The following is a 24,039-nucleotide window of genomic DNA, read 5'->3' as shown; positions in this document are numbered from 1 at the left end:
GTCTTTACCTTCTCTGTTTGGTATCCACAGTTTAAAACTTGACAGTCTTCCCTCCTGTTTTATACCCACTTTGACCCTTCGAACCTCCCACTCAGGGCAAACCACCTTTCAGGGCGCAGTTCCCTCTCTCAGGGTGCAGTTCTAGGCCCGAGTCCTACAGTTTTAAAGCCCAACAGTCTCTTGTTTGATACCCACACAGTTTAATACCTGACAGTTTTGAACCTGTAATAAAAAGTAATAGACAGAGTAAAATAATACAGTGCAATAAAATTGTGGAATAAAATATATAGTAAAATTATGCAATAGAATGGACAGAGTGAAATAGTGCTAGAGTGTATTAGAAGGCTATGGTGAAGAGGTACGTTTTTAGCTTATTTTAGAAAATATTAAGAGATCTAGCTTCCCTAATGTCCATAGGTAGTGTGTTCCATAACTTTGGTGCATAGTTTGCAAAGGCTGCATCCCCGATTTTCCTTAGACTGTGGCTTGGAACCTTCAATAGACCAGTAGTAGATGATCGCAATTAGGGCTGCAACGATTAATAGACATAATCGACGACGTCGATCATAAAAACTCGTCGACGCCGAATTTTTGCGTCGATGCGTCGCAAAAAATATAATTTTCTATCTTTGTGAAAGTGGCTTCTCAGCTCTGGTCCAGCTGAAGACAAAGCAGAGAAACAGATTGGACATTGAGCATGACCTCAGAGTTGCTTTGTCTACCATCACCCCAGACTTTGAGACTCTTGTCAGGAGCAAACAACATCCCCAGTTATCCCATTAGTTCCCTGGGATGTTAAGCTAAGAAGTCTGCTAAGAAGGATATATTATTATTATTATTATTATTATTATTATTATTATTATTATTATTATTATTATTATTATTATTATTATTATTATTATTATTATTATTATTATTATTATTATTATTTTTATTATTATTATTATTATTATTATTATTATTATTATTATTATTATTATTATTATTATTATTATTATTATTATTATTATTTTTATTTTATTGTGTTTTTAGCCCTAGTTGCACTTTTGTTGCAACCCCAGTTATCCCATTAGTTCCCCCAAACGCAGGGGCGTAGCTGGGGGGGGGGTAGCTTAGGATGATTCCAAGGGCCCAGCACTGAGAGGGGCCCCCCAAAAAGCACTAAATGGAACAGGACCAAGCTACATTGCAAATTCTCTAGTCAACTATGTGCCTCCTAGAACATTGCGATTAGGGCTGCAACTAACGATTATTTTGGTAGTCGACTAATCTGTCGATAGTTTTTTCGATTGGTCGACTAATCTAACGATTATTTCTGTCACACCCTCCATCTCTGCTTCCTGTGGGCCTCCTTTTCTGGGCACTTAGCAGACTTCTTAGCTTAAAGGAAAACTCCAACATTTTGGGAAATTAGCTTATTTAACATCTTCCCTGGAGTTAGACAAGAAGATACATACATTTTTTGTCTCTGTGCGTGCATTTAGCTTAGGGAACAGTCGCTCCGTTAGCATAGCTTAGCTTCATCACTGGAAGTGAGGCGGGGCCGGAGCCTGGCGTTCCCTTACAGTGTATAGTTTGATTGATTGATTGAAAAGTTTATTAACAGATTGCAGAATACACTCCAAATACAACTCCAAAACGTTCATGTAAACATGTTGTGACCTGTGTATTCACCACGTGGAGAAATAAAAAATAATTGAATTAGACAATTACGTTTTATAAGCAAATATACTCGGAACAATTTTTTTGCCCAACCACTCCTCTCTGAGCGCAGCCAGTGATTTCAACGTGTCGTCGTGATTGTTGACATTCTCATTCATTCAAATGATCCGAACCGATTGAAGTTTATGGATACCATGACTTGAAATCCTCTTACCTTGACGATTAAAAGCCTCCCCAATTTAGAAAACAGTAATCCAATGGCTGGTATTGTTATACCGGACGCTCTGAGCTATCCGGAGCTAACACAGATCAGGATGGTAAAGTATATATAATGACTTCCTTTCTGGGGTTGTCAAAATAAAAGTGCGATGTTTATAGCAGCGGAAAACGTTTATTTTGTACATTATCTAACGTTAACACGAACCTAAACTAACGTTACAACTAACCTAAAGTTAGTTTAGGTTCGTGTTAACGTTAGATAATGTACAAAATAAACGTTTTCCGCTGCTATAAACGTCGCACTTTTATTTTGACAACCCCAGAAAGGAAGTCATTATATATATTTTACCATCCTGATCTGTGTTAGCTCCGGTTAGCTCAGAGCGTCCGGTATAACAATACCAGCCATTGGATTACTGTTTTCTAAATTGGGGAGGCTTTTAATCGTCAAGGTAAGAGGATTTCAAGTCATGGTATCCATAAACTTCAATCGGTTCGGATCATTTGAATGAATGAGAATGTCAACAATCACGACGACACGTTGAAATCACTGGCTGCGCTCAGAGAGGAGTGGTTGGGCAAAAAAATTGTTCCGAGTATATTTGCTTATAAAACGTAATTGTCTAATTCAATTATTTTTTATTTCTCCACGTGGTGAATACACAGGTCACAACATGTTTACATGAACGTTTTGGAGTTGTATTTGGAGTGTATTCTGCAATCTGTTAATAAACTTTTCAATCAATCAATCAAACTATACACTGTAAGGGAACGCCAGGCTCCGGCCCGCCTCACTTCCAGTGATGAAGCTAAGCTATGCTAACAGAGCGACTGTTCCCTAAGCTAAATGCACGCACAGAGACAAAAAATTTATGTATCTTCTTGTCTAACTCCAGGGAAGATGTTAAATAAGCTAATTTCCCAAAATGTTGGAGTTTTCCTTTAAGCTAAGAAGTCTGCTAAGTGCCCAGAAAAGGAGCCGCGCCCACAGGAAGCAGAGATGGAGGGTGTGACAGAAATAATCGTTAGATTAGTCGACCAATCGAAAAAAACTATCGACAGATTAGTCGACTACCAAAATAATCGTTAGTTGCAGCCCTAATCGCAATGTTCTAGGAGGCACATAGTTGACTAGAGAATTTGCAATGTAGCTTGGTCCTGTTCCATTTAGTGCTTTGAATAAGGAGGAGGACCTTGAAATCAATTCTAAATGTTACCGGAAGCCAGTGTAGGTTAGCTAATACTGGACTGATGTGGTCTCTCCTCTTGGTTCTAGTTAGTAGCCTAGCTGCCGAGTTTTGAATGAGTTGGAGTCGTTCTGTGTTTTTTTTGGGAAGCCAGTGAGGAGTGCATTACAGTAGTCAAGTCGGCTTGAGATAAAGGCAAGGATCAGTTTTTCAGCGTCTTTTTTATTTATAAACGGCCATACCTTAGCTATGTTTCTAAGGTGGAAAAATTATCTTTTTGTCACCTTGTTGATGTGTGATTTAAAGCTTAGGTCTGAGTCTATTATAACACCAAGACTTGTAACTTCGGGTTTGATCAAAGGAGTAAGTTGCCCCATATTGCTCTGTAACATTTCTCTTTTTGTTATAGGACCGACTAGTAGGATTTCAGTTTTGCCCTCATTTAATTTTAGGAAGTTGTTCGTCATCCATTTGTTTATTGCTAAGAGACAGGCGGAAATGGAGTTAATAGCTGTGTGTAGAGCTGCCGCGATTACCGCATTACCGCGGTATCGCTGTTACATCACGCCCACCGCAAGAGTAGGCTGAATACCGCGTCACCGCTGTTTTTTTTTTATAATAATAAAGTACCCTTCTCTCGTTGGGCTTGCGGCTCTGCAGATATACCCTACTCCTCTATCGAGGTTCCAAGCGACCCTATTGGGTACCAGAAAAGTCATGTGAAACATTGCAGACCACTGATTGGTCAGAAGAGAGATGCGTCACACGTTGGATCGTCTTGCAGTGCTTTTACTTCCTGAATCTCAGCCATTGATCAGAGCTCACAGTCACAACACGGCTAATATACGTTAGCTCCCACCGGAGACTGGAGTGGATTACCGACGTACCGTCGCTCCTCTGGGAACGAGGCATAATGATTTTACTGCAACGAAATGTTATAATAAAAGCCCTTCGTTCTATACACTTGTCTGATTGAAAACTTTATTAACAGACCGCAGAATGGGTACAACTCTGCACGCTCTGAGCAAAGAAAGGAACTGAGATATGAATTGAGTAACGCTTGCCTTGCTATGGTCCGGTAAATACGAACGTGTAACTATATAACGTAATGCCACAAAACGAATGCCTTTGTAATCATAAGTAGTAACGTTATAATAATAATAAGAAGAAGAAAGGGTCGGGGGGTAACCGGCGGGCGCGCCGCTACCACCCCTGCCCGCGACACAGAGGGGATACTTCGAATCCGTGTTTCACTTTTAACGAATGCGTGCTTGCCGAATCCCAAACAATATTCATGCTGCAAAGTCATCCTCTAAAGATAGACATTTAGACTAGAGGCAGGCTATATGCTATAAAGAGTAGACTACAAAAAAAATTCATTCAAACTTTTTTTGTGTGTGTGTGCGGTAATAACCGCAGCGGTAGGAAATATTTCGCAAATTTGTGCGGTAAGGAAAACATCAATACCGCGGCAGCTCTAGCTGTGTGATCATTTGGTTCAGCAGAGATCTACAATTGTGTGTCATCTGCGTAACTATGGAAACATACATTGTGTTTTCTAATGATGTCACAGAGTGGCAGCATGTATAGTGAGAATAATAATGGACCAAGGCAGCTCCCCTGTGGAACTCCGAAATAGGTGTGATGTTTCTCAGAAGAATGATCTCCAAGCCTGACGTAATATTTTCTATTTTTCTCCCTTTGATATATGTTCTGAACCAGTTTAATACATAGTCAGAAAGACCAACTCACTTTTCTAGATGATTTATTAGGATATCATGGTTGATCGTGTCAAACGCTGCGCTTAGATCTAATAGGATGAGAATTGAGACTTTGTTTGCATCAGAGTTTATTCTGAGGTCACTAATTATTTTTGTAAGAGCAGTTTCAGTGCTATGGTGCGTTCTGAAGCCTGATTGAAATTCCTCCATGATGTTGTTTTCTTTGAGAAAGGAGTTTATTTGTATTGAGACAGTTTTTTTCAAGTATCTTGCTGATGAATGGGAGGTTGGATATCAGCCTATAGTTGGTTAGTACATTACTGTCTAGTTTGGGTTTCTTTAGTAAGGGTCTTACGACAGCTGTTTTGAATGCGTCTGGGAAAATACCTGTCAGAAGCGATGTATTTATAATATTTAGGACATGACTTGCAATACTCTCGAATATTCGCTTAAAAAATGCTGTGGTACTGGTATAGGGTCAATACAGGAAGTGGAGGAGTTACATTCCATGACAGTTTTGTAAAGCTCAGTTGATGTAATGCAAGCAAATTTTCCTATGGTTACTTTTTCGCAGGGTTTGCTGATTGTCTCCATGTTTGTATCGGGACTAATGCTGGCTCTAATTGAAGTTATTTTGTTATTGAAGAATAATGCTAGTTCTTCACATTTTGATGCAGATGACTGTGGAGGGGTGGGGGCAGTGTTGAGTAGCTGGTCGATGGCTGAGAATAATATTCTAGAGTTTCCAACATTCTCTGTGATAATCTTAGAAAAATAGTTCTTTCTTGCCACTCGTATTTCTTTGTTATAGGCAGTCAAGGCTTCCGTATTATATATCGCAGTGGACTGTGAGCTTGGTTTTCCTCCATTTTCGTTCAGCAGCTCTACAGATTGTCTTTGTCTGATCAACACTGCTATTATTTAACAATGGGGAGATTTTGTCACAACTTTTTTTTTTACCTTTAAATGGAGCGACAGCATCCAGTATATATGATAGGGCAGGGGTGGCCAACCAGTCAGAGACTAAGAGCCACAAAAATTACTGTGGTACCACAAAGAGCCACACCATATACCAGCGTTTCTCAACCTTTTTTTTTCAGTCATGGCACCCTTCATGTGTTTATAGGTCTCACCCTCTGGCCTCTGAAGTTGCTAATGTCTTTTTTATTTGGGCCTCACAGGGTTAAAAGTACCCTGTGAGACCCACGGTTGCAAAATTACTAAATCACTTTTAGCCATTTTAAAAAATAATGTTTATTTAAAAAAATTTAAATGGGAACTATTTGACTTTCTTTCACTATTTGGGCACTTTTACACAATTTCTGTGAGTCTATGGAACACCTAGTTTTTTTTCAAAAAAAAATGCATTGTTTTGTATTTCTAATCAAGTACTCAAAAACCGCATTTTTCTACCTCAAGATCTTAAGCCGTTTTGAGGCTGGGCTCCAACCACTGTGTGGCCTGGGCCCTATTCCCCGTACCTGGTTCAACTAAGTCGATCAAAAGTCCCATTATCCAGATTCAATTAACCCGATGTTTGAATCCGGGATGTTCCTGTTCCTTGAAGGTGGATTCAGTCTCGTTCATTTGAACCAGACTTGAGACTCAGGATAATTGCGCGCGGCCGCCTCAGCTAAAAAGACAGCAGGTGTCGATCGCAGAAATCCTGATCTTCTAACGGCATTGATTGATTGATTGATTTAAAACTTTATTAACAGATTGCAGAATGGGTACAATGCAGTACGGCTCAATAGCCTCGCCGACAAGTTAAATGCATAATCTATAGGCTAATTTTAAGTCCCTCATTACCCCAATCAATCAGATTATATTTCTTTAAACGTGCCTGCTGGCAGTAGGTTTATGGAATGAATAATCAAATGAGATCTTGCTAGCGAAAATAATTAGTTCAACTCTTTCAGAATAAGGATAAAAACAAGCCCAAATAGTATATCTAATTGATACGAATTATATTATGAGGATATCTGTACTGTATGTGCTTAGGTATTATGTACTATATAAATACATGGTTTCCAAAGAGAGGCTTGTAGGGAGGCTTGCAGTTACACCATTAATCAGGTTTTAATCTGTTTCGGACCTAATCCATACATGCATTGAATTGATTACCCTTTGGTGTATACCAGTGACACCTCATGTTCATCATCAGATAACAGTGCTTGAAAAGATAAATGCATTTTCTCAAATTCATTCATCAAAAACGTCAAAGGCTCATTCAATTTATCAAGTCACGTCACGTCATCAAATCCATCAAACAGCGCATCTCCTCATATATTTTAATCCCAGTTACAATATCACAATAACGTGTGACACTGTCACAGTGACAGTGATACAATTAAATACTCCACAGATTCAGATTCCTCATAATTCATATCCACAATCCGCGCATAGACGCTTCAGCTTGAATGAAACGCATCCGGGTGCTCCGTTAAGCAAATACACAGCGAAGAATATTAAACTAATCAGAGCCAAACACCCGATAGGTTTCATTCATTAAAATATCCCTGCGGGATTCACATTTGCAATGATCCGTTTAGTCCGTTATTAAAATAACTGTGCGTGTCTCGAGCGCCGTATCCGTATAAATATGACGTGCATTATATAGGACAAAGTAAATTCATAGGCTGAATATGATTTATTATCAGCATTTTAGGTAGACCTATTATTTTATATTTCAAACGAAGCACAAAAACATAATTCAGAATGGCATAATGGGATCTAGACTGTGAGAAATATTTCAGGAAGCGAGCTGGCATTTCTTTGCGGGGGCGTGGCCATGGTTCATCCAGCTAACTGAACTTAACCCTGCCCTCGACCAGGTTCAAACTTTCTGATCTGTTACCATGGCGATTTAGAAAATCCGACGTCGGGGAATGGAAATGTCTGGCTTAAGTCAAGCTATGCTGAAAATTATCCGGCTAACTCAGTTAGCCAGGTACGGGGAACGGGGCCCAGGTGCCAACTGCCACATCAACTGCCACATTATTATGCAGCTGAGAAATCTCTGACATCACAGATATGCACATTTTCAGATGACTCAGTTCAGTGAGGGTGAATATTGTGAGAGGAGAATTGGAAGAATGCGCCAATATGAGAATTAGAGACATAGATCCTATTAATATAAGTCCACATAGCTAAGAAACAATGGTAAACACTGAAAAAGGCTATTTATAAGATAGTTCCCCACTTTAAGGACGTCCACGTATATATACGTGTTTCGGTGCCATGCGTTGTGGACCAGAGCCACGTATATAGCCGTGGCAAGTTGTTATTGTTTTATTCCATATTTATAACACTATTAAAATCCGCGATCGAGATGCATGACCTACCCACATATTTGATTTTCGAAACATGCAATACCGGCCAGATCCGCTTAGGGGCGCCATCGCTCCACTGCAGTATCATTGATGGCATTTGAAAAAAAAAATCTTTTCACTGTATGTGGGCGTTTCATATGAGCCTCGGTTCCAAACGAACACCCTCCATCTTTGATCACGTTACCGATCGCATATTTCAGCCTGGAATAATGGGATTTATGATTAGCCAATGGACATATCGATCTACCAGATTCAGATGACTAATGACGAAATGCTGCCGGCAATCACATGGCCTGACGGTAGGATACTATTCCCCCAAATTACAGCTGGATTGGACATAAAACAACGTGATCGATCACTGACATTGGATACCTGAACGCACACTGTATTGCTAATCAATAATACTAATTGGCGTTCCCCGCCGCCCCCATTTCATCCATAGATGCTCTGTAATAGTCCGGATGCTACGCAGTTTGTTTTATTTCATTCGTGTATATATACAGCAGAAATGGCGTTTGATATAACGGCGCCAACGTTTTAGCCTATTATCTAGCTTCCTGGAAAAAAGACGAGACGAAAAGCGCGATAAACCTTATATTCACGACGCTATAAAATGACAACCAATCGATGGATTTTTATTTTCTTTAAGCCATTATGAAGGCACGGTTTATGCACTCAAGTGACAATCAGAATGGACAGATAGCAATACTATAAATTATATATATAGCTCTTAGAAAGTACATCGGTTTGTAAACAAACCTCTGTCCTCTGAGGCATAAATCGCCGCAAGACTGTGGTCGCCAAAGTGTTAAGCACATGTATAGTCAATTGGTCCTGTTGTTCAGCCTCACAATGCTATTTGATAGTAAATGTGTTTATATGTCCCACCCTCTGGCCTCTGAAGTTGCTAATGTCTTTTTAATTTGGGCCTCACAGGGTTAACCTCTTAAGCCCGAGATATACAGTAAAAGTGTATATTTTCAGCATTACGTTTGTTTACCAATTATTTTAACTGTTATTAGTGAAATATAAGATTATAGAAATCTCAGGGCATTGAGTCGGAAACCGGCGCATATTGACAGGAGGAAGTGGCACATCCAAAAGTGAGTGTAGTCTTTTGAAGGAAGAGACTCAGGGCTTTCAAATTTCGAAAAACTACCCTACCCAGCTCAAGTTTCAAGTTTCACGTTTCTTTAATAGTTGTCATACAGAAGTACAGAATACTTTCATACAAAATGCTTCTTACTGTTACGCTCCAGAGACTGTGCTAGACAAGATAGTATCAAATAACATAGTATAGCATGTAAATTAGAAGTAGAAAATGAGGTCACAGTGTTCAGTATAGACATATGTACAATGTTCCATGCAGAATAGACGTAACTGAGTTACCATATAATATACAATACTATGCAGTGTACTAATGTACAATACTATATAGTGCAAAGCAGAAATGGGATGAGGTACAATTTAGGTACAATTTACAGTAAGGTGTACGAGTATCCTTCATCAATAAATATAAAGTGTGGGGAGTGGGTGCTACAGTGTGTTTGTTTAAAGTGAGTGTGTGCTATAAAGTGTGTGGAGTGGGTGCTACAGTGTGTTTGTTTAAAGTGAGTGTGTGCGTGTGGATGTGTGTGCTATGTGCGTTTGATGGTTGTTGTTGTGTAGTGTTCATTGTTCGTTGAGCAGCCTGATGGCCTGGGGATAGAAGCTTCTTCTGAGTCTTTCTGTGCTCGCCTTGAGACTCCGGTATCGCTTGCCTGACCGCAGCAGTTCAAAGAGGCAGTTGTTCGGGTGACTGGAGTCTTTAATGATTCTCTTAGCCTTGCCCCTGCACCGCTTGTTGTAAATGTTCTGGAGGGTGGGGAGCCCCCCTCCAATTGTGCGTTCGGCTGAACGTGTCACTCTTTGTAGTCTGCTTCGGTCTTGTGCAGTGCTATTCCCAAACCAGGAGGTGATGTTGCCAGTCAGGATGCTCTCTATTGTACATGAGTAGAAGTTCTTAAGGATCTTCTGACTGACTTGGAACTTCCTTAGGCGCCTGAGGAAGTAGAGGCGTTGTCGTGCCTTCTTCACAACACTGTCAATGTGTGTGGTCCATGTCAAGTCCTCGGATATGTAGGCTCCGAGGTACTTAAAGCTGTTGACTCTCTCAACCGGTGCCCCGTCGATGCTGAGGGGGCTGTAGTCCTTGACCCCCGACCTCCTGAAGTCCACAATCATCTCCTTTGTTTTGCTGACGTTCAGGGAGAGGCTGTTTTCCTGGCACCATCCCGCCAGGACCTTGACCTCTTCCAGGTAGGCCCTCTCGTCGTTGGCAGAGATCAGGCCCACCACCACTGTGTCGTCAGCAAATTTGATGATTGTGTTGCTACTCCGCTGAGCCACACAGTCGTGTGTGTACAGGGAGTAGAGGAGGGGACTCAGAACACAGCCCTGGGGGGCCCCTATGTTGAGGGTGATGGATGAGGAGGTGCAGTTGCCTGCTCTCACCACCTGGGGTCTGCCCGTCAGGAAGTCCAAGACCCACTGGCAGAGGTCATAGTTCAAGCCCAGGTCCCTGAGCTTGGCTATGAGTATGGAGGGGACTATGGTATTGAATGCCGAGCTGTAGTCGATGAATAGCATTCTCACATAGTTCCCCTTCCTCTTGTCCAGGTGTGATGCTGCTGTGCATAGATATCTATAGAACACTAGATAGCTTGCCCGCGCTGCCGGCCAATGGAGAGCGACGTCACGGAACCGCCGCCATCTTGCTCCAGTTAGCCTTGAGTGAGAGTGAGTGAGCTGCACAGACAAAAATACTCATAACTCGCTGAAATATTGACGGATTTACAAACGGTTTGGTTTATTACAAGCATTATTAACATGGCTATGATTCAAGTGGTTTGTAAAAAAAAACATCTTTAATTTTTTTTTATAAGTATGCAGTATCATAACTACATCTTTGATGTTTATAGCAAACCAACCCGTTTGTAAATCCGTCAATATTTCAGCGAGTTATGAGTATTTTTGTCTGTGCAGCTCACTCACTCTCACTCGAGGCTAACTGGAGCAAGATGGCGGCGGTTCAGTGATGCTGGTGACTCCGCCTTAAGCTATCTAGTGTTCTATGCTGCTGTGTGCAGCACATGGGCTATGGCGTCCTCCGTGGACCTGTTGGGGCGGTATGCAAATTGCAGGGGGTCCATGTTGATGGGGAGGGAGGAGCAGATGTAGCCCTTTACTAGCTTCTCAAAGCACTTCTACTCATGTACAATAGAGAGCATCTTGACCGGCAACATCACCTCCTGGTTTGGGAATAGCACTGCACAAGACCGAAGCAGACTACAAAGAGTGACACGTTCAGCCGAACGCACAATTGGAGGGGGGCTCCCCACCCTCCAGAACATTTACAACAAGCGTTGCAAGGGCAAGGCTAAGAGAATCATTAAAGACTCCAGTCACCCGAACAACTGCCTCTTTGAACTGCTGCGGTCAGGCAAGCGATACCGGAGTCTCAAGGCGAGCACAGAAAGACTCAGAAGAAGCTTCTATCCCCAGGCCATCAGGCTGCTAAACGAACAATGAACACTACACAACAACAACCACCAAACGCACATAGCACACACATCCACACGCACACACTCACTTTAAACAAACACACTGTAGCACCCACTCCACACACTTTATAGCACACACCCACTTTAAACAAACACACTGTAGCACCCACTCCCCACACTTTATATTTATTGATGAAGGATTGCACTACAACTCGTACACCTTACTGTAAATTGTACCTAAATTGTACCTCATCCCATTTCTGCTTTGCACTATATAGTACTGTACATTAGTACACTGCATAGTATTGTATATTATATGGTAACTCAGAACATTGTACATATGTCTATACCGAACACTGTGACCTCATTTTCTTCTTCTAAATTACATGCTATACTATGTTATTTGATACTATCTTGTCTAGCACAGTCTCTGGAGCGTAACAGTAAGAAGCATTTTGTATGAAAGTATTCTGTACTTCTGTATGACAACTATTAAAGAAACTTGAAACTTGAAACTTGAAACACTTCATGGCTATGGAGGTGAGAGCTACAGGGCGGTAGTCGTTGAGGCAAGCAGGCTTGGATTTTTTGGGTACACCAGCTCACACCAGCCCCTGTCAATCATCTGACTTCTGGATTTACTTTTTTATTTCTCTTATTTTTTGGGATTATCTCCCACAAACCTGAACGTTATTGCCATAAAACAGAACGCAGTTAGTTTCTCTACCTTTCTGTGAACATCTTGCAAAAAACGGTGTTGCAATATGATGAGAAATGGTGGAGAAATTTACATTATAAAAAAGATGGCAGAATTCAGTACTGTATCTACAAAACCTTCTGTTTAATCATCAGTACATTTTTTATTTTTTTTATTGATGGAAGAGCCGCACATTGACGGGCAAAGAGCCGCGGGTTGGCCACCCCTGTGATAGGGTGTTGTTGAGATTTTCAACCATGCAGTTTAAAGAACAGTCCAGGCTGGATGTTTCAGTTTGTCTCATGATATTTGAGAACTTCTCTTCTGCGATGTCATCTAGTACTCTTCGCTTTACAACGGTTACCTTTTTTGTCTCTGTTAAGTTTAGGTTAGCATTGAAGAATACACAGTGATGGTCAGATATAGGTAATTCGATTACTGATACTTTATCAATGTTCAGCCTTGTTGTCATCACTAAGTCTAGGGTGTTACCATGTTGGTGAGTGGGTTCATTTACATGTTGTATTAGCTTGAAGCTGTCCAGTAGGTTGGTAAGCTCAATAGCCTTGGGGTCGTTCTTCTTATTTATGAATATTCAGATCTCCATGTATGATTAGCTCTGAGAATTCCTGCAGAAATATTGATGAGTATTTTGGTGGCCGGTACAATGTGATGATGAGCAAGCAAAGACAGTTCAGCTTTGAGCTCAATAGCAAGATATTTAAATGATGTAAATTCACCCATGTCAATGTCATTACATACAAACAATGTAGATAAAATAGCGGCAAGCCCTCCCCCTTTTCTATTTCGTCTGACCGATTGATAATACTTTGGAGGGCAGGCTTCTATCAGCGTTGTCGCACCAGTAATGTCATTTAGCCAGGTCTCGACTAGGAACATGCATTCTCCCAGACATGGGCACTGACAGTAAACCTAAACAAAACTAAAATTATGATATTCCAAAAAAGGCACAGCCTACAACAACAAAAACACAAATTCCTCCTAGACACAATTTCCATAGAACACACAAAAAACGACACATATCTCGGCCTAAACATCAGTGCTACAGGGAACTTCAATCAAGCTGTGAACGACCTGAGAGACAAAGCAAGAAGGGCTTTCTATGCCATAAAAAGGAACATCAAGTTAGACATTCCAATCAAAATCTGGCTCAAAATATTAGACTCCGTCATAGAACCGATTTCCCTATGGTTGTGAAGTCTGGGGCCCACTTGCAAACCAAGACTTCACCAAATGGGACAAACACCCAACTGAGACTCTGCATGCAGAATTTTGCAAATCCATTCTCCGCACCCAACGGAAAACGCCAAATAATGCATGCAGAGCAGAACTAGGAAGATACCCACTAATCATCAAAATTCAAAAAAGAGCATTCAAATTCCACAACCACCTAAAAGAAAGCGACCCAGACACACTCCACAACATAGCCCTTACCCACAGAGAGACCCTCGATAGATGCCCACTCAGCCAGATGGTTCTGGGACTCTGCTCACAAACACAAGCAGAGCCACCAGACAGAAACCACACTGGACTAAATCAAATTATAAGAAAACAAAAAGAAAACTATCTGACACATTGGAAAGAAACAACCCAAAACCAGAGCAAATTGAAATGCTATTTGGCCCTAAACAGAGAGTACACAGTGGCAGAATACCTGAGCACTGTGACTGACCCAAAACTAAGAAGATCCTTGACTAGGTACAGACTCAGCGAGCACAGCCTAGCCATTGAGAAAGGCCGCCATAGGCAGACCTGGCTCCCAAGAGAAGACAGACTGTGCACCCACTGCACACAAGATGAGGTGGAAACCGAGCTCCACTTCTTAACAACCTGCCCACTATACCAAGACATCAGAGACATATACTTCCCACAAATTGCAAACACCCAAAGAGACTTTGAAAACATGGACAATAACTCAAAACTCCGGGGCGGGCTGGGGGGGGGGGGGGGCGCCCTGCATTTTAGGGTTGTTGATGGGGAGGGGGATCCCCGATCAAGAGGGAGGGGGGGAGGAGGAGAGTGACACAGGGGGTGAAAGGCTGGGGGGGAGGGGCGACGGTGATCGCTGATATACTGCCTTGACGTCGATACGGGGGGAGCTGGGGCGGAGCGCTGTTAGTTCTGCTGTAATCCTGTGGATGTCCTCCGTGATCCGATCCAGTCGTTCCGACCCCTCATCAATCAGCTTGCTCTGTATCCTCCGATAGCGATTCTATCGTCTTTCTTGACGTCATCAGAGTTAGGTCGTGTTGTGTTATTTACTGTCTGTCTTGGAGCTTGTTGCAAGGCCGTTGTCGATGGAGTAGAGAATGTGGGAAGTGAAAATGTTTCCTCCATATTTGTTCAGAGAAAATCCATTCCTTTGGAACAACTGTTCACGTCTCCAGAACATGTCGAAGTTTGCAATGGTTCTTAAGTCTGAAAGATCCTGATGTACAGATAGGGCTGTTAATCTTCCTTTATAATCCCATTTAAATGTCATGCTTTATTATTTTTAATATTTATAATCACGTTTTAAATTATAAAATGTATCCTAGAGTACGATGTAACTTACAATATGCCTACACTATCAGCATGTACTTTCTGTTCTGTCCACTAGAGGGTATTCCAATCAAAGCTATTGTTTTGTTTTAATATTACCATTAAACATTTGGAATCACAAACAGGTGATGGCTTTCTTATTATGTAATAATCAGGGGTGCGTTGCTCATGGGACGGGGTTGCACACCGTGCAACCGGCTCTGTGAGCAGAAGCCTGCGCACGCACATGCACGGATGTGCACGCGCGTGCACACAGAAATGCGCTGCACTCGACTGACGCGCCAACTCGCTAAGTACACACCTGGCTACTTTGCATAACAATAGCACAGGTCGTCAGGTGTGTTCAAATACAAACTCACTTCTCAGATACATTCACATAAAACTTGTGAATGAAATGTGTTACATTCCATTTGTAGAGGCAATTAGGCATTGTCTTTAGTAGGGGTGGGAATTGCCAGAGACCTCATGATTCGATACTATCGCGATACTTGCGTCACGATACGATAGTATCGCAATGCTAAATATATCGCGATACGCTGAGTATTGCAATATTAATATTGCGATATATATATTTTTTATATATATTTATTTTTGATCAAATTTCATTTATTACCTTTTTTCAACTGCAAAGTAAAACTTTGTCAACATGTTTTATCTAATAAAATAAAGTTCAGTCTGTTCATCTCACTTCAATTACAGAACATGGTATTTTCTCAAGCAGACAGATGTAAACACTGTAATCTGTGTTGCATGTACCTGACAAACTGAACTGTTTGTATTACAGTCATATTCCAACTTAACTGAATGCACATGTGTGTGTGTGGACTACTGTACTATTACAGGTATTGAAATGAACAATGCAACTTCCTTATACAATTTCTTTTTTATGAATAATTAAATATCGATACTTGGCGTCCCTGTATCGATACAGTATCGCCACGCAAAGTATCGCGATACTACTACGTATCGATCCCCCCCCCCCCCCCCCCCCCCCCCTAGTCTTTAGTCTGTGCGTACGCGAGGGAACATTTATGCGCATGCACGGGAGCGCTTGTGCATGTGGCGTCATTAAAACACTGTGCAACCAGCTTTGAAATGACCAACGCAACCCTGGTAATAATTAAGCTTAGTGAATAACGTTAACTTGGATGGATTCATTGCCCATCGTATTTTAATGAGCACATGTTATCTATCTAATGCACTGCACTCTGTAACAATATGAATCTTCTAGAAGGCTAGAATATTTAATCAGAAATACTCCAGCAATGATGTTTAGTAAAGAAGCAAACGTATATGGTTTGTACATTGCACAGTTAACTTTTCTCTTCAACAAGTATTTTGCCACTGTTGGTCAAAAACACAAACTGATCCAAACAACACTGTCTTCTCCTCATTGTTCCTCCCAGCTTCTAAACAATACCGTCCTCTCCTCATTGTTCCTCCCAGCTTCTAAACAACACTGTCTTCTCCTCATTGTTCCTCCCAGCTTCTAACAACACCGTCTTCTCCTCATTGTTCCTCCCAGCTTCTACACAACACCGTCCTCTCCTCATTGTTCCTCCCAGCTTCTTTCAATGTGATCTCCAGTGCATTGCTTTCTGCCATTTCTGGTATTTTTTTTTTTTTTTTTTTTTTTCTCCATTTTCCTCCGATTTTCTCCCATCCCAATGTTAGTCGTATGCCAATTCCCAGTCCCTTCCTGGTCGCTGCGCACTTACCCCCCACAGTCAGATCATCTGGGAGAGTGGAGGCTACCACGACCACGTGCTTCCTCATTTCATTTCCTCATATCCCCCTCAAGTCCTATCCGCGCTTAGCAGGCGCCCCGACCGAACTGTAGGAGTCGCTGTTTACAACGACCCGGACCCACCCCGCCAGCTTCTCCCACCCTCTAATACAGCCAATTGTATTAGTGCAGACGGCCAGCCAAGCTGGTGACAACCCCGGAGCTGTGAGCTGGATTCGAACAGGCGAATCCAGCTCACAGCTCCGGGGTTGGTGACGAACGCAATCTCCGCTCGGCCACCTAACCGCCCTCATTTCTGGTATTGTAACGTTAGAGGTTAGTGCGCAAACTGCGCACATTGAACGTTTAACAAGATTGTGATTCAGACAGACTCAGAAAATGTTATTCATCACGCGTGACAAAAGCATTTAATTTTCACATGCGGGTAGGCCAAGGCGAGAAGGGTGAGATTGAGACTGACGTTAACCAACACATTTATATAAAGAAAAGACTCCAGAAATTAATTTCCAACAGCCCTATGCAGGATGATGTGCTAAAAGAATTTCTCCGTTCCTAATGTAATGGCCCTCCATATCTCAATGCAGACCTGTCCCAGACCTCATCTCCTTCGCTGTCGGAGCAGCTGCGTCTTGGCAGAGAAGACGGCACCGGGATCAATGTGGAGTGCAAGATCTGTGGAGACAAAGCCTCTGGGTTCCACTATGGCGTGCACGCCTGTGAGGGCTGCAAGGTAAGAGTGTCAACTACGGTACATTATCGAGACCTTAAGATGAGATGGCGTGATAACGGGTGCTCCGTGCAGTCGTATGTGCTGAGCTCCTTGTCCTGTTTGCAATTGTGACACAGGGCTTTTTCCGTCGGACCATCAGAATGAAGCTGGAATACGAGCGCTGTGAGCGCTCCTGCAAGATTCACAAGAAGAATCGCAATAAGTGCCAATATTGTCGCTTCCAGAAGTGCCTGTCTTTGGGGATGTCCCACGATGGTGAGAATAAACCCAAACATAAAGAGTTCTTGAACTGGACAGGAATTGCTCATTTCTATGGTTACAATGATTCAGATGCAAATGCCTTATGTTCACAAATGCAAAAATGTTAGATTTGGTGAAGTGATCATTTATTAGTGGCACGGCCACTTACACTAACGCCACTCTGTGTGTCTGTGTGCGCAGCGATCAGATATGGGCGTATGCCAGAGGTGGAAAGGAAGAAGCTGGTGGCTGACCTGCTGGCAGAGGAAGTGGATCTTGGGAATCCGGCAGGCTTGGACCTGAAGAGCCTGGCCAAGCAGGTCAACACTGCCTACCTGAACAACCTCGACATGACCAAGAAGAAGGCCCACAGCATCCTGACAGGCAAGACGAGCTGCTCCTCGGTACGGCCCAGTCCTCGGAACGAGCCCTCTAGAGTTGTCATGAAGGGGAACAGGCTGCCTGGTTGTTGTAACAATACGTGCCTCGCTGTAATCACTTTACGGAGACTAGAAATTAAAGATGTACTAACGCTAACAAAGATTTTTGTTAATTTGAAATGAGGGCTGTGTAGCATCGACCACTTGCAATTATGTGGGATAAGCATGTCATTTAGTGGTTGAGTTGGCACAGTGCTCATTCCATCCGGCCGGCAATGAGTGAAATGAATGAATGAAATGAAATGAATGAATGAAAATGAAATGAAATGAAATTAGTGAAAAACTTTATTTAACAGATTGCAGAATGGGTACAATACAGTACGGCTCAATACACACAATTGTTAAGGGGATGCAGACCAGAGAAAGACGTTTGTCTTGTTTACATCAGGGTCCCCCATTTTCAATTCATATTGGAGACTCGGCCACTAAATTCTGCAGTTATTCTACCTAATTGTGTGTGGTCTAGGGGTTCTCAACCTTTCTGCTGCCAAGGCACCCCTGTGTCCAATAAAATATTCCAGGTCACCCCTACATACGATAAAGACTTTTCCGGTCCTGTCTTTTTTGCTACAATGATGACAAAGGTGCTTGCTTTCAAAATAATGTTTATTTAACCCATTGAAACCGGGAAACACATTTGTGTGTATATGCAGGCTATATAATGCATTATTAGCAGGCGTTTCAGGTCTAAATGTATAAATAAATATAGCAATAGTGTGACTATTTTTTTTAAATACAGAAAAGGATCACTAACGTGCTATCTGTTGCAGCTGCACTGTTTTCCAAAAAAAATTACTAGTGTGACCATTTCTTAAAAATCAAAGGATCACCAAGTTACCATTTCTCAAAAAATATAAATAAATACAGAAAATAAGCACTTGTGGACATTTCTAGCTCAGTGCGAGGTCTGCTGCTGCTGCTGGCTAATAATACGGTCAATACATGGTGAGATCGACGACAAGGCAACACGCATGTCATCCTCAAGGCTCAACTTGGCCCTATATTTTGTTTTCAGAGCTGTCATGGATGAAAAGCCAGCTTCACACAAATATGTGGTGCTGAATGGTATCAAACCTTAACTGCTGCATGAATGAATTGTGGGATGGAAAGGGAAAGCACCCAATTTTCACAGTAATCCAAAATTTCTTTTTTAAGACTTTGAAATGTCATACAGCCATTGAAGAAGATCGGATTCTCATTGTCTTTTCAGCCCTTTGTGATCCATGATGTGGACACGCTCTGGAAGGCGGAAAGCGGTTTAGTATGGAGCCAGTTGGCTCCAGGCTCCCCACTGACCAAGGAGATCGGCGTCCATGTGTTCTACCGCTGTCAGTGCACCACAGTGGAGACGGTGCGGGAGCTCACGGAGTTCGCCAAGAGCATTCCAGGGTTTGTGGATCTCTTCCTCAACGACCAGGTATGGCATTTGACCGCGGTCTTCAGTGTGTAAACCGGTGTAAAGTGTGTGCTGCTGTATTAGCGAGTTGATTGTGCTCAGTGGCTGTGTGTTTGTTTTATACAGGTGACTTTGCTGAAGTATGGTGTGCACGAGGCCATTTTCGCAATGCTCCCCTCTCTCATGAACAAAGATGGACTGTTGGTGGCCAACGGCAAAGGCTTTGTGACCAGGGAGTTCCTGCGGAGTTTACGGAAGCCCTTCAGTGACATCATGGAGCCCAAATTTGAGTTTGCCGTCAAGTTCAATGCCCTGGAGCTGGATGACAGTGACCTGGCCCTGTTTGTAGCTGCCATTATTCTCTGTGGAGGTGAGATGGAATCTCATTTGAAGTATGAAGAATTGCTTATTCATTATTTGAGATTTGTAGGCAGTCCCACCAGGATTTCGGGATCTTGCTATCACAAGAATTAACGCAAATTCAACCTAACCCCAGCTGCAAATCTGACCAATCCCTGCTATATTTCTGCATTAAATGGTCAGCGTGCTCACAATTTTCTGGTCTGCATAAAATGGAGCTTGCAATCTACAAAATCTGCTTTACTTAATACGTCTATAATGGAAAAGCTGGTGAATGTGAGAGGGACAGAGAGACTGTGTGTGTGGCATAGAACACTTTGGTGTCGGATAGGAAGGGAGAGGGAGAGAGGGGGCAGGCGTCTGTGTTGGTGAGTGTGAGGGGTAGGAGGATAGGGGGGGCTACAGAACATTATATTTTGTGTGTGTAGCCTTCATATCATTTTCAGTATGAGGTCATTCTAAAAAAATTTTGTAGCATACTTAAAAGTATTTATTAAAATGTATTTTAAAATATAAATAATAATAATGGATTACAATACAAACTTACAATCTTTTTTTTTAAGCCACAGCGGAAACAAGCATTTTGGGTTGCAGTAATCACAAAAGAACTCTGGTGGGTCTGTGTAAGTAGGGTTGTAATGATTCCATCAAACAATAATTTTATTATTCACTCATTCTTTAGACGAACAATCCATAAAATCTTAAATTTTTCCAAGATCTGGTTTCATTTAATAATAATAATGAATACTTTAAAAGTGTAATGGGTATACAAATAAGATTCAAGATTCAAGAGGTTTATTTGTCACATACATACCAGGGCATACAGTGAAATACGGGTGGCCATGCCCGCTTTGATTGTGCAATAATACCAAATAATAAATTGGACATAATAGACCGGTAATAAAATAGACATAAAATAGGCATGATAGAATAGACATGCTAAAGTCCTGAGATAGTGCAATACAATGTTGGCTACGGATTAAGGCAGTGGGTCCTATGTACACTACTATACAATTTGTACTCTATATCCTTATGCTATACTTGCTTTTTTTTTTAAGATTTATTTTTTAGCGTTTATCGCTTTTCATGGTCAGACATGACCGACAGATGAGGAGAGGATGAACGGGAGAAGAGGCGGGGAAGACATGCGACAAATGGGAGTCACCGGGATTGGGAAGCGAACCCGGGACGGCCGCTTCGCGACACAGCGCGATACATGGTGTGCTACTAGAGCACCATACTTGCTATTTCTAAACTATACTATACAAGAACCAGAATCAGTTCTTTCCTTAAAATGACCTTTATTTTCCTCGTTCCTTTAAAGTGTCCTTTCCATTTTGTTTAAAGTGACCGTTTGTGTGTAATAGATTCAATCAGCAATGTTTTAATATAAGCAATTATAACTATTACACCAAATGATCAGTTCACATTATTGTCGTTATAGATAAAAATAAACACATTATTTTAGATCGATACGGTTTTATTTCCACATTGATATGTGGAGCCACAGTGGATCAGGAGGTGGAGCGGTCATCTAGTAAGGAAGGTTCCCAGTTCGATTCCCACTCGGAATGTCGGAAGTATCCTTGAGCAAGATACTTAACCCCTCATTTCTCCTGACGAGCAGGTCGGCACTTTGCATGGTTGCCTCTGCCGTCTGTGTGTGAATGTCAAGATTCAAGAGGTTTATTCGTCACATACACACACAAGACATATAGTGGATGGGTGAATGTGAGGAACAAAATTGTAAAGCGCTTTGGATAAAAGCGATATATAACCATTTACCATTTGATATCAATGCATCGCAAGGTATCCTTTTTTCACCCCTACTTGTGTTTCGAGTGTAAATCGTAGCTAACTGTGGTGTCCTCTGTCATCCCCTTGCTCCTCCCAGACCGTCCAGGGCTGATGAACGTAAAGCAGGTGGAGCAGAGTCAGGAGAACATCCTCCAGGCCCTCGACCAGCACCTCCATGCCAACCATTCCGACTCTCTCTACCTCTTCCCCAAGCTGCTGCAGAAGATGGCCGATCTCCGGCAGCTTGTCACAGAGAATGCTCAGCTGGTCCAGAAGATAAAAAAAACAGAGTCTGAGACCTCGCTGCATCCTCTCCTCCAGGAGATCTATAAAGACATGTATTAGTGATCTATACCCAGGAGAGATGTGTTTTCCTTTTAGCAATATGGTTACAGGCGGAATTGAGTTGTTTATATTCCTACACTACCGTCTTTAGAAGCACTGCTCCAGGTGAGGGTAGAGGTTTTAAAGAGTGTTTTAATACTGTCAGTTACATATTAGGGGAACAGCAACCTTTTCATCACAGAATAAGTTCCAGAGCAAATCTTAAAAATGAGTTGTCTTGAATTCTGTGTTTCTCAATCAGCCGCTCAACGAACAAAAATGTCACAGTTTTGTAGAGGTGGTGGAGTGAAGTATCTCCCCTAATCACTGATGCAGGCAGAGGCACTTCTCTAAATCCATCCTAATTGTAAAAAAGACAGTGACTAGAGAACTCCATCCTCTTTTTTTTCTATAGAGGGAAGGAGGCCCTCCGTGTTACTGTACGTCCGATAACAACACAGCGCTTAGGTCGCTTAGAGGAGAGCAGTCAGTTTATAATATAAAGAACTTATTAGAATGCAGTTGACCTTTATCTCAGGCTGTTGGTTTAAGCTAAGTATGCAGAATAGATTTTTTGTTTACATTGTACTACTCGCACACCTTTTCATGATCACTACTTTACCGTTTGGCCTTTGGCCTGCAGTAGAACACAAACTGGGCTGGCTCCAGCAGTGTTGAGCTCACCTCGTGTCACTTATCTGTGCAATAAGCATTTTACTTTGTAAATGTTGTGAAGAATGGTTTCCTGACTCAAATCATAGAGGCTGTAATCATTTGTTTTTAAAGGCGTCCACTTGAGTGGTAATTGTAACAATGAACTATGCTAAATAGTTGTGGGAGCTAATGACACTAAATGTATGTCATTTATACGACTCAGTAGAAGGGACGGTGTTTGTACCTAACCATATCATTATCAAGTGATTATTGCTAGTTTTGTGGCTATCACTGTTTTTAATGGCATTGCATGCATGATCAACTTGTTTGTATGTAATTAGTTCAGGTTTTCTTTCATGGCACGTGCCTGTGGTGAGTGGAGTTTTGTATCAAGTGTAACAGTGCAGCAACCAAGGACCAGTCCCTCACCTTTACCTGATTACATGACAACTTGGATTTCGTGTATGAACAGGAGACGGGCGGCAGCAGTATTGTCATTCTGGCAAAACTGACTCAACAAATTGAGTGGTTGATATATACATATATCATCAAAAGCCTTTTCTGCATCAACCTCAGAATACCAGCCTACTAAAAAAACATTTTAATATTTGCATACTTTTATGTTTTCAACTGGAATGCCACATAACAGCATTACAACATCTGGACCTTGAGGAATGCAAAAGCAAATGTTTCAAGTGAAACAGGATTTTTTTTCCCCTTTTTTGAACAGACAGTATTGCAGTTATATTGTGCAAAGAGACTTCAACTGGAAAAGTGAATTGGACGGTTTCTTTTTGCGTTCATTCTCTTGATCCTATCTACCTCTGAATGTTGTACGTTCCCTCTTGCTCTCTGATATTATGCCTAATTTCCGACATTGTTGTTTCACCACTGCTATTAGCACACATTGTAAAATAGAATATTGGTTGATGTGCAATGTGCCAAGCAAAAGGTGTGAATAAAACAAGAAATATGGTAAACCTTTATCTACCTGTGACATTGAACCATTTACTGATAGAAATTCACTAAATTAGTTCATACTCTTTAGATCTCTGAGACAGGATGACCTAGAGCAGCGGTTCTCAAACTACAGGTTGTGACCCAGAGTGGGGTCATGGGTAGGTGACAGTGCTTTGGCAAATAAACAAATCAAATATATTTTTTTAATGTTCTGGCAACATATTTTGGCTAAATATGCCTAGTTTTATAAATGTGTATTGATAACATAGTGCTGTAATAAAATGTTCTAATAAATATGCATGATCAAGTTCAACAACGTGTGCTTTTATTTTGATATTCCTTAATTCCATGTTGAAATTACGCAATACATTAAGTGTGGGGTCCAAAAAAAAAGTCCTAAATAAAATGCGGTCGTGGTATGAAAAAGTTTGAGAACCCCTGACTAAAGGGTAAAGAGGCAGACTAGGAA

At 41.6% G+C, this 24,039-nt stretch overlaps 1 protein-coding gene across 2 annotated transcripts in view; it reads left to right on the top strand.

The window, feature by feature from the left end:
- ppardb (peroxisome proliferator-activated receptor delta b) overlaps positions 1 to 23,855 on the top strand; it is a 30,488-nt gene extending 6,633 nt beyond the window's left edge. For both annotated transcript variants that reach the window (XM_084333256.1, XM_084333255.1), the window contains exons 3-8: positions 17,254 to 17,399; positions 17,516 to 17,654; positions 17,841 to 18,043; positions 19,290 to 19,496; positions 19,602 to 19,845; positions 21,730 to 23,855. In XM_084333256.1, coding sequence (XP_084189382.1) covers positions 17,254 to 17,399; positions 17,516 to 17,654; positions 17,841 to 18,043; positions 19,290 to 19,496; positions 19,602 to 19,845; positions 21,730 to 21,977 — 1,187 coding nt within the window. In that variant the 3' untranslated portion in view covers positions 21,978 to 23,855. The remainder of the gene's footprint in view (positions 1 to 17,253; positions 17,400 to 17,515; positions 17,655 to 17,840; positions 18,044 to 19,289; positions 19,497 to 19,601; positions 19,846 to 21,729) is intronic.
- Positions 23,856 to 24,039: the final 184 nt, after the last annotated feature.

The sequence above is a fragment of the Notolepis coatsorum genome (genome assembly GCF_963971535.1).
Source record: "Notolepis coatsorum genome assembly, chromosome: 17".
Lineage (NCBI taxonomy): Eukaryota > Metazoa > Chordata > Actinopteri > Aulopiformes > Paralepididae > Notolepis > Notolepis coatsorum.
This window is presented reverse-complemented; position numbering and strand designations above follow the sequence as displayed.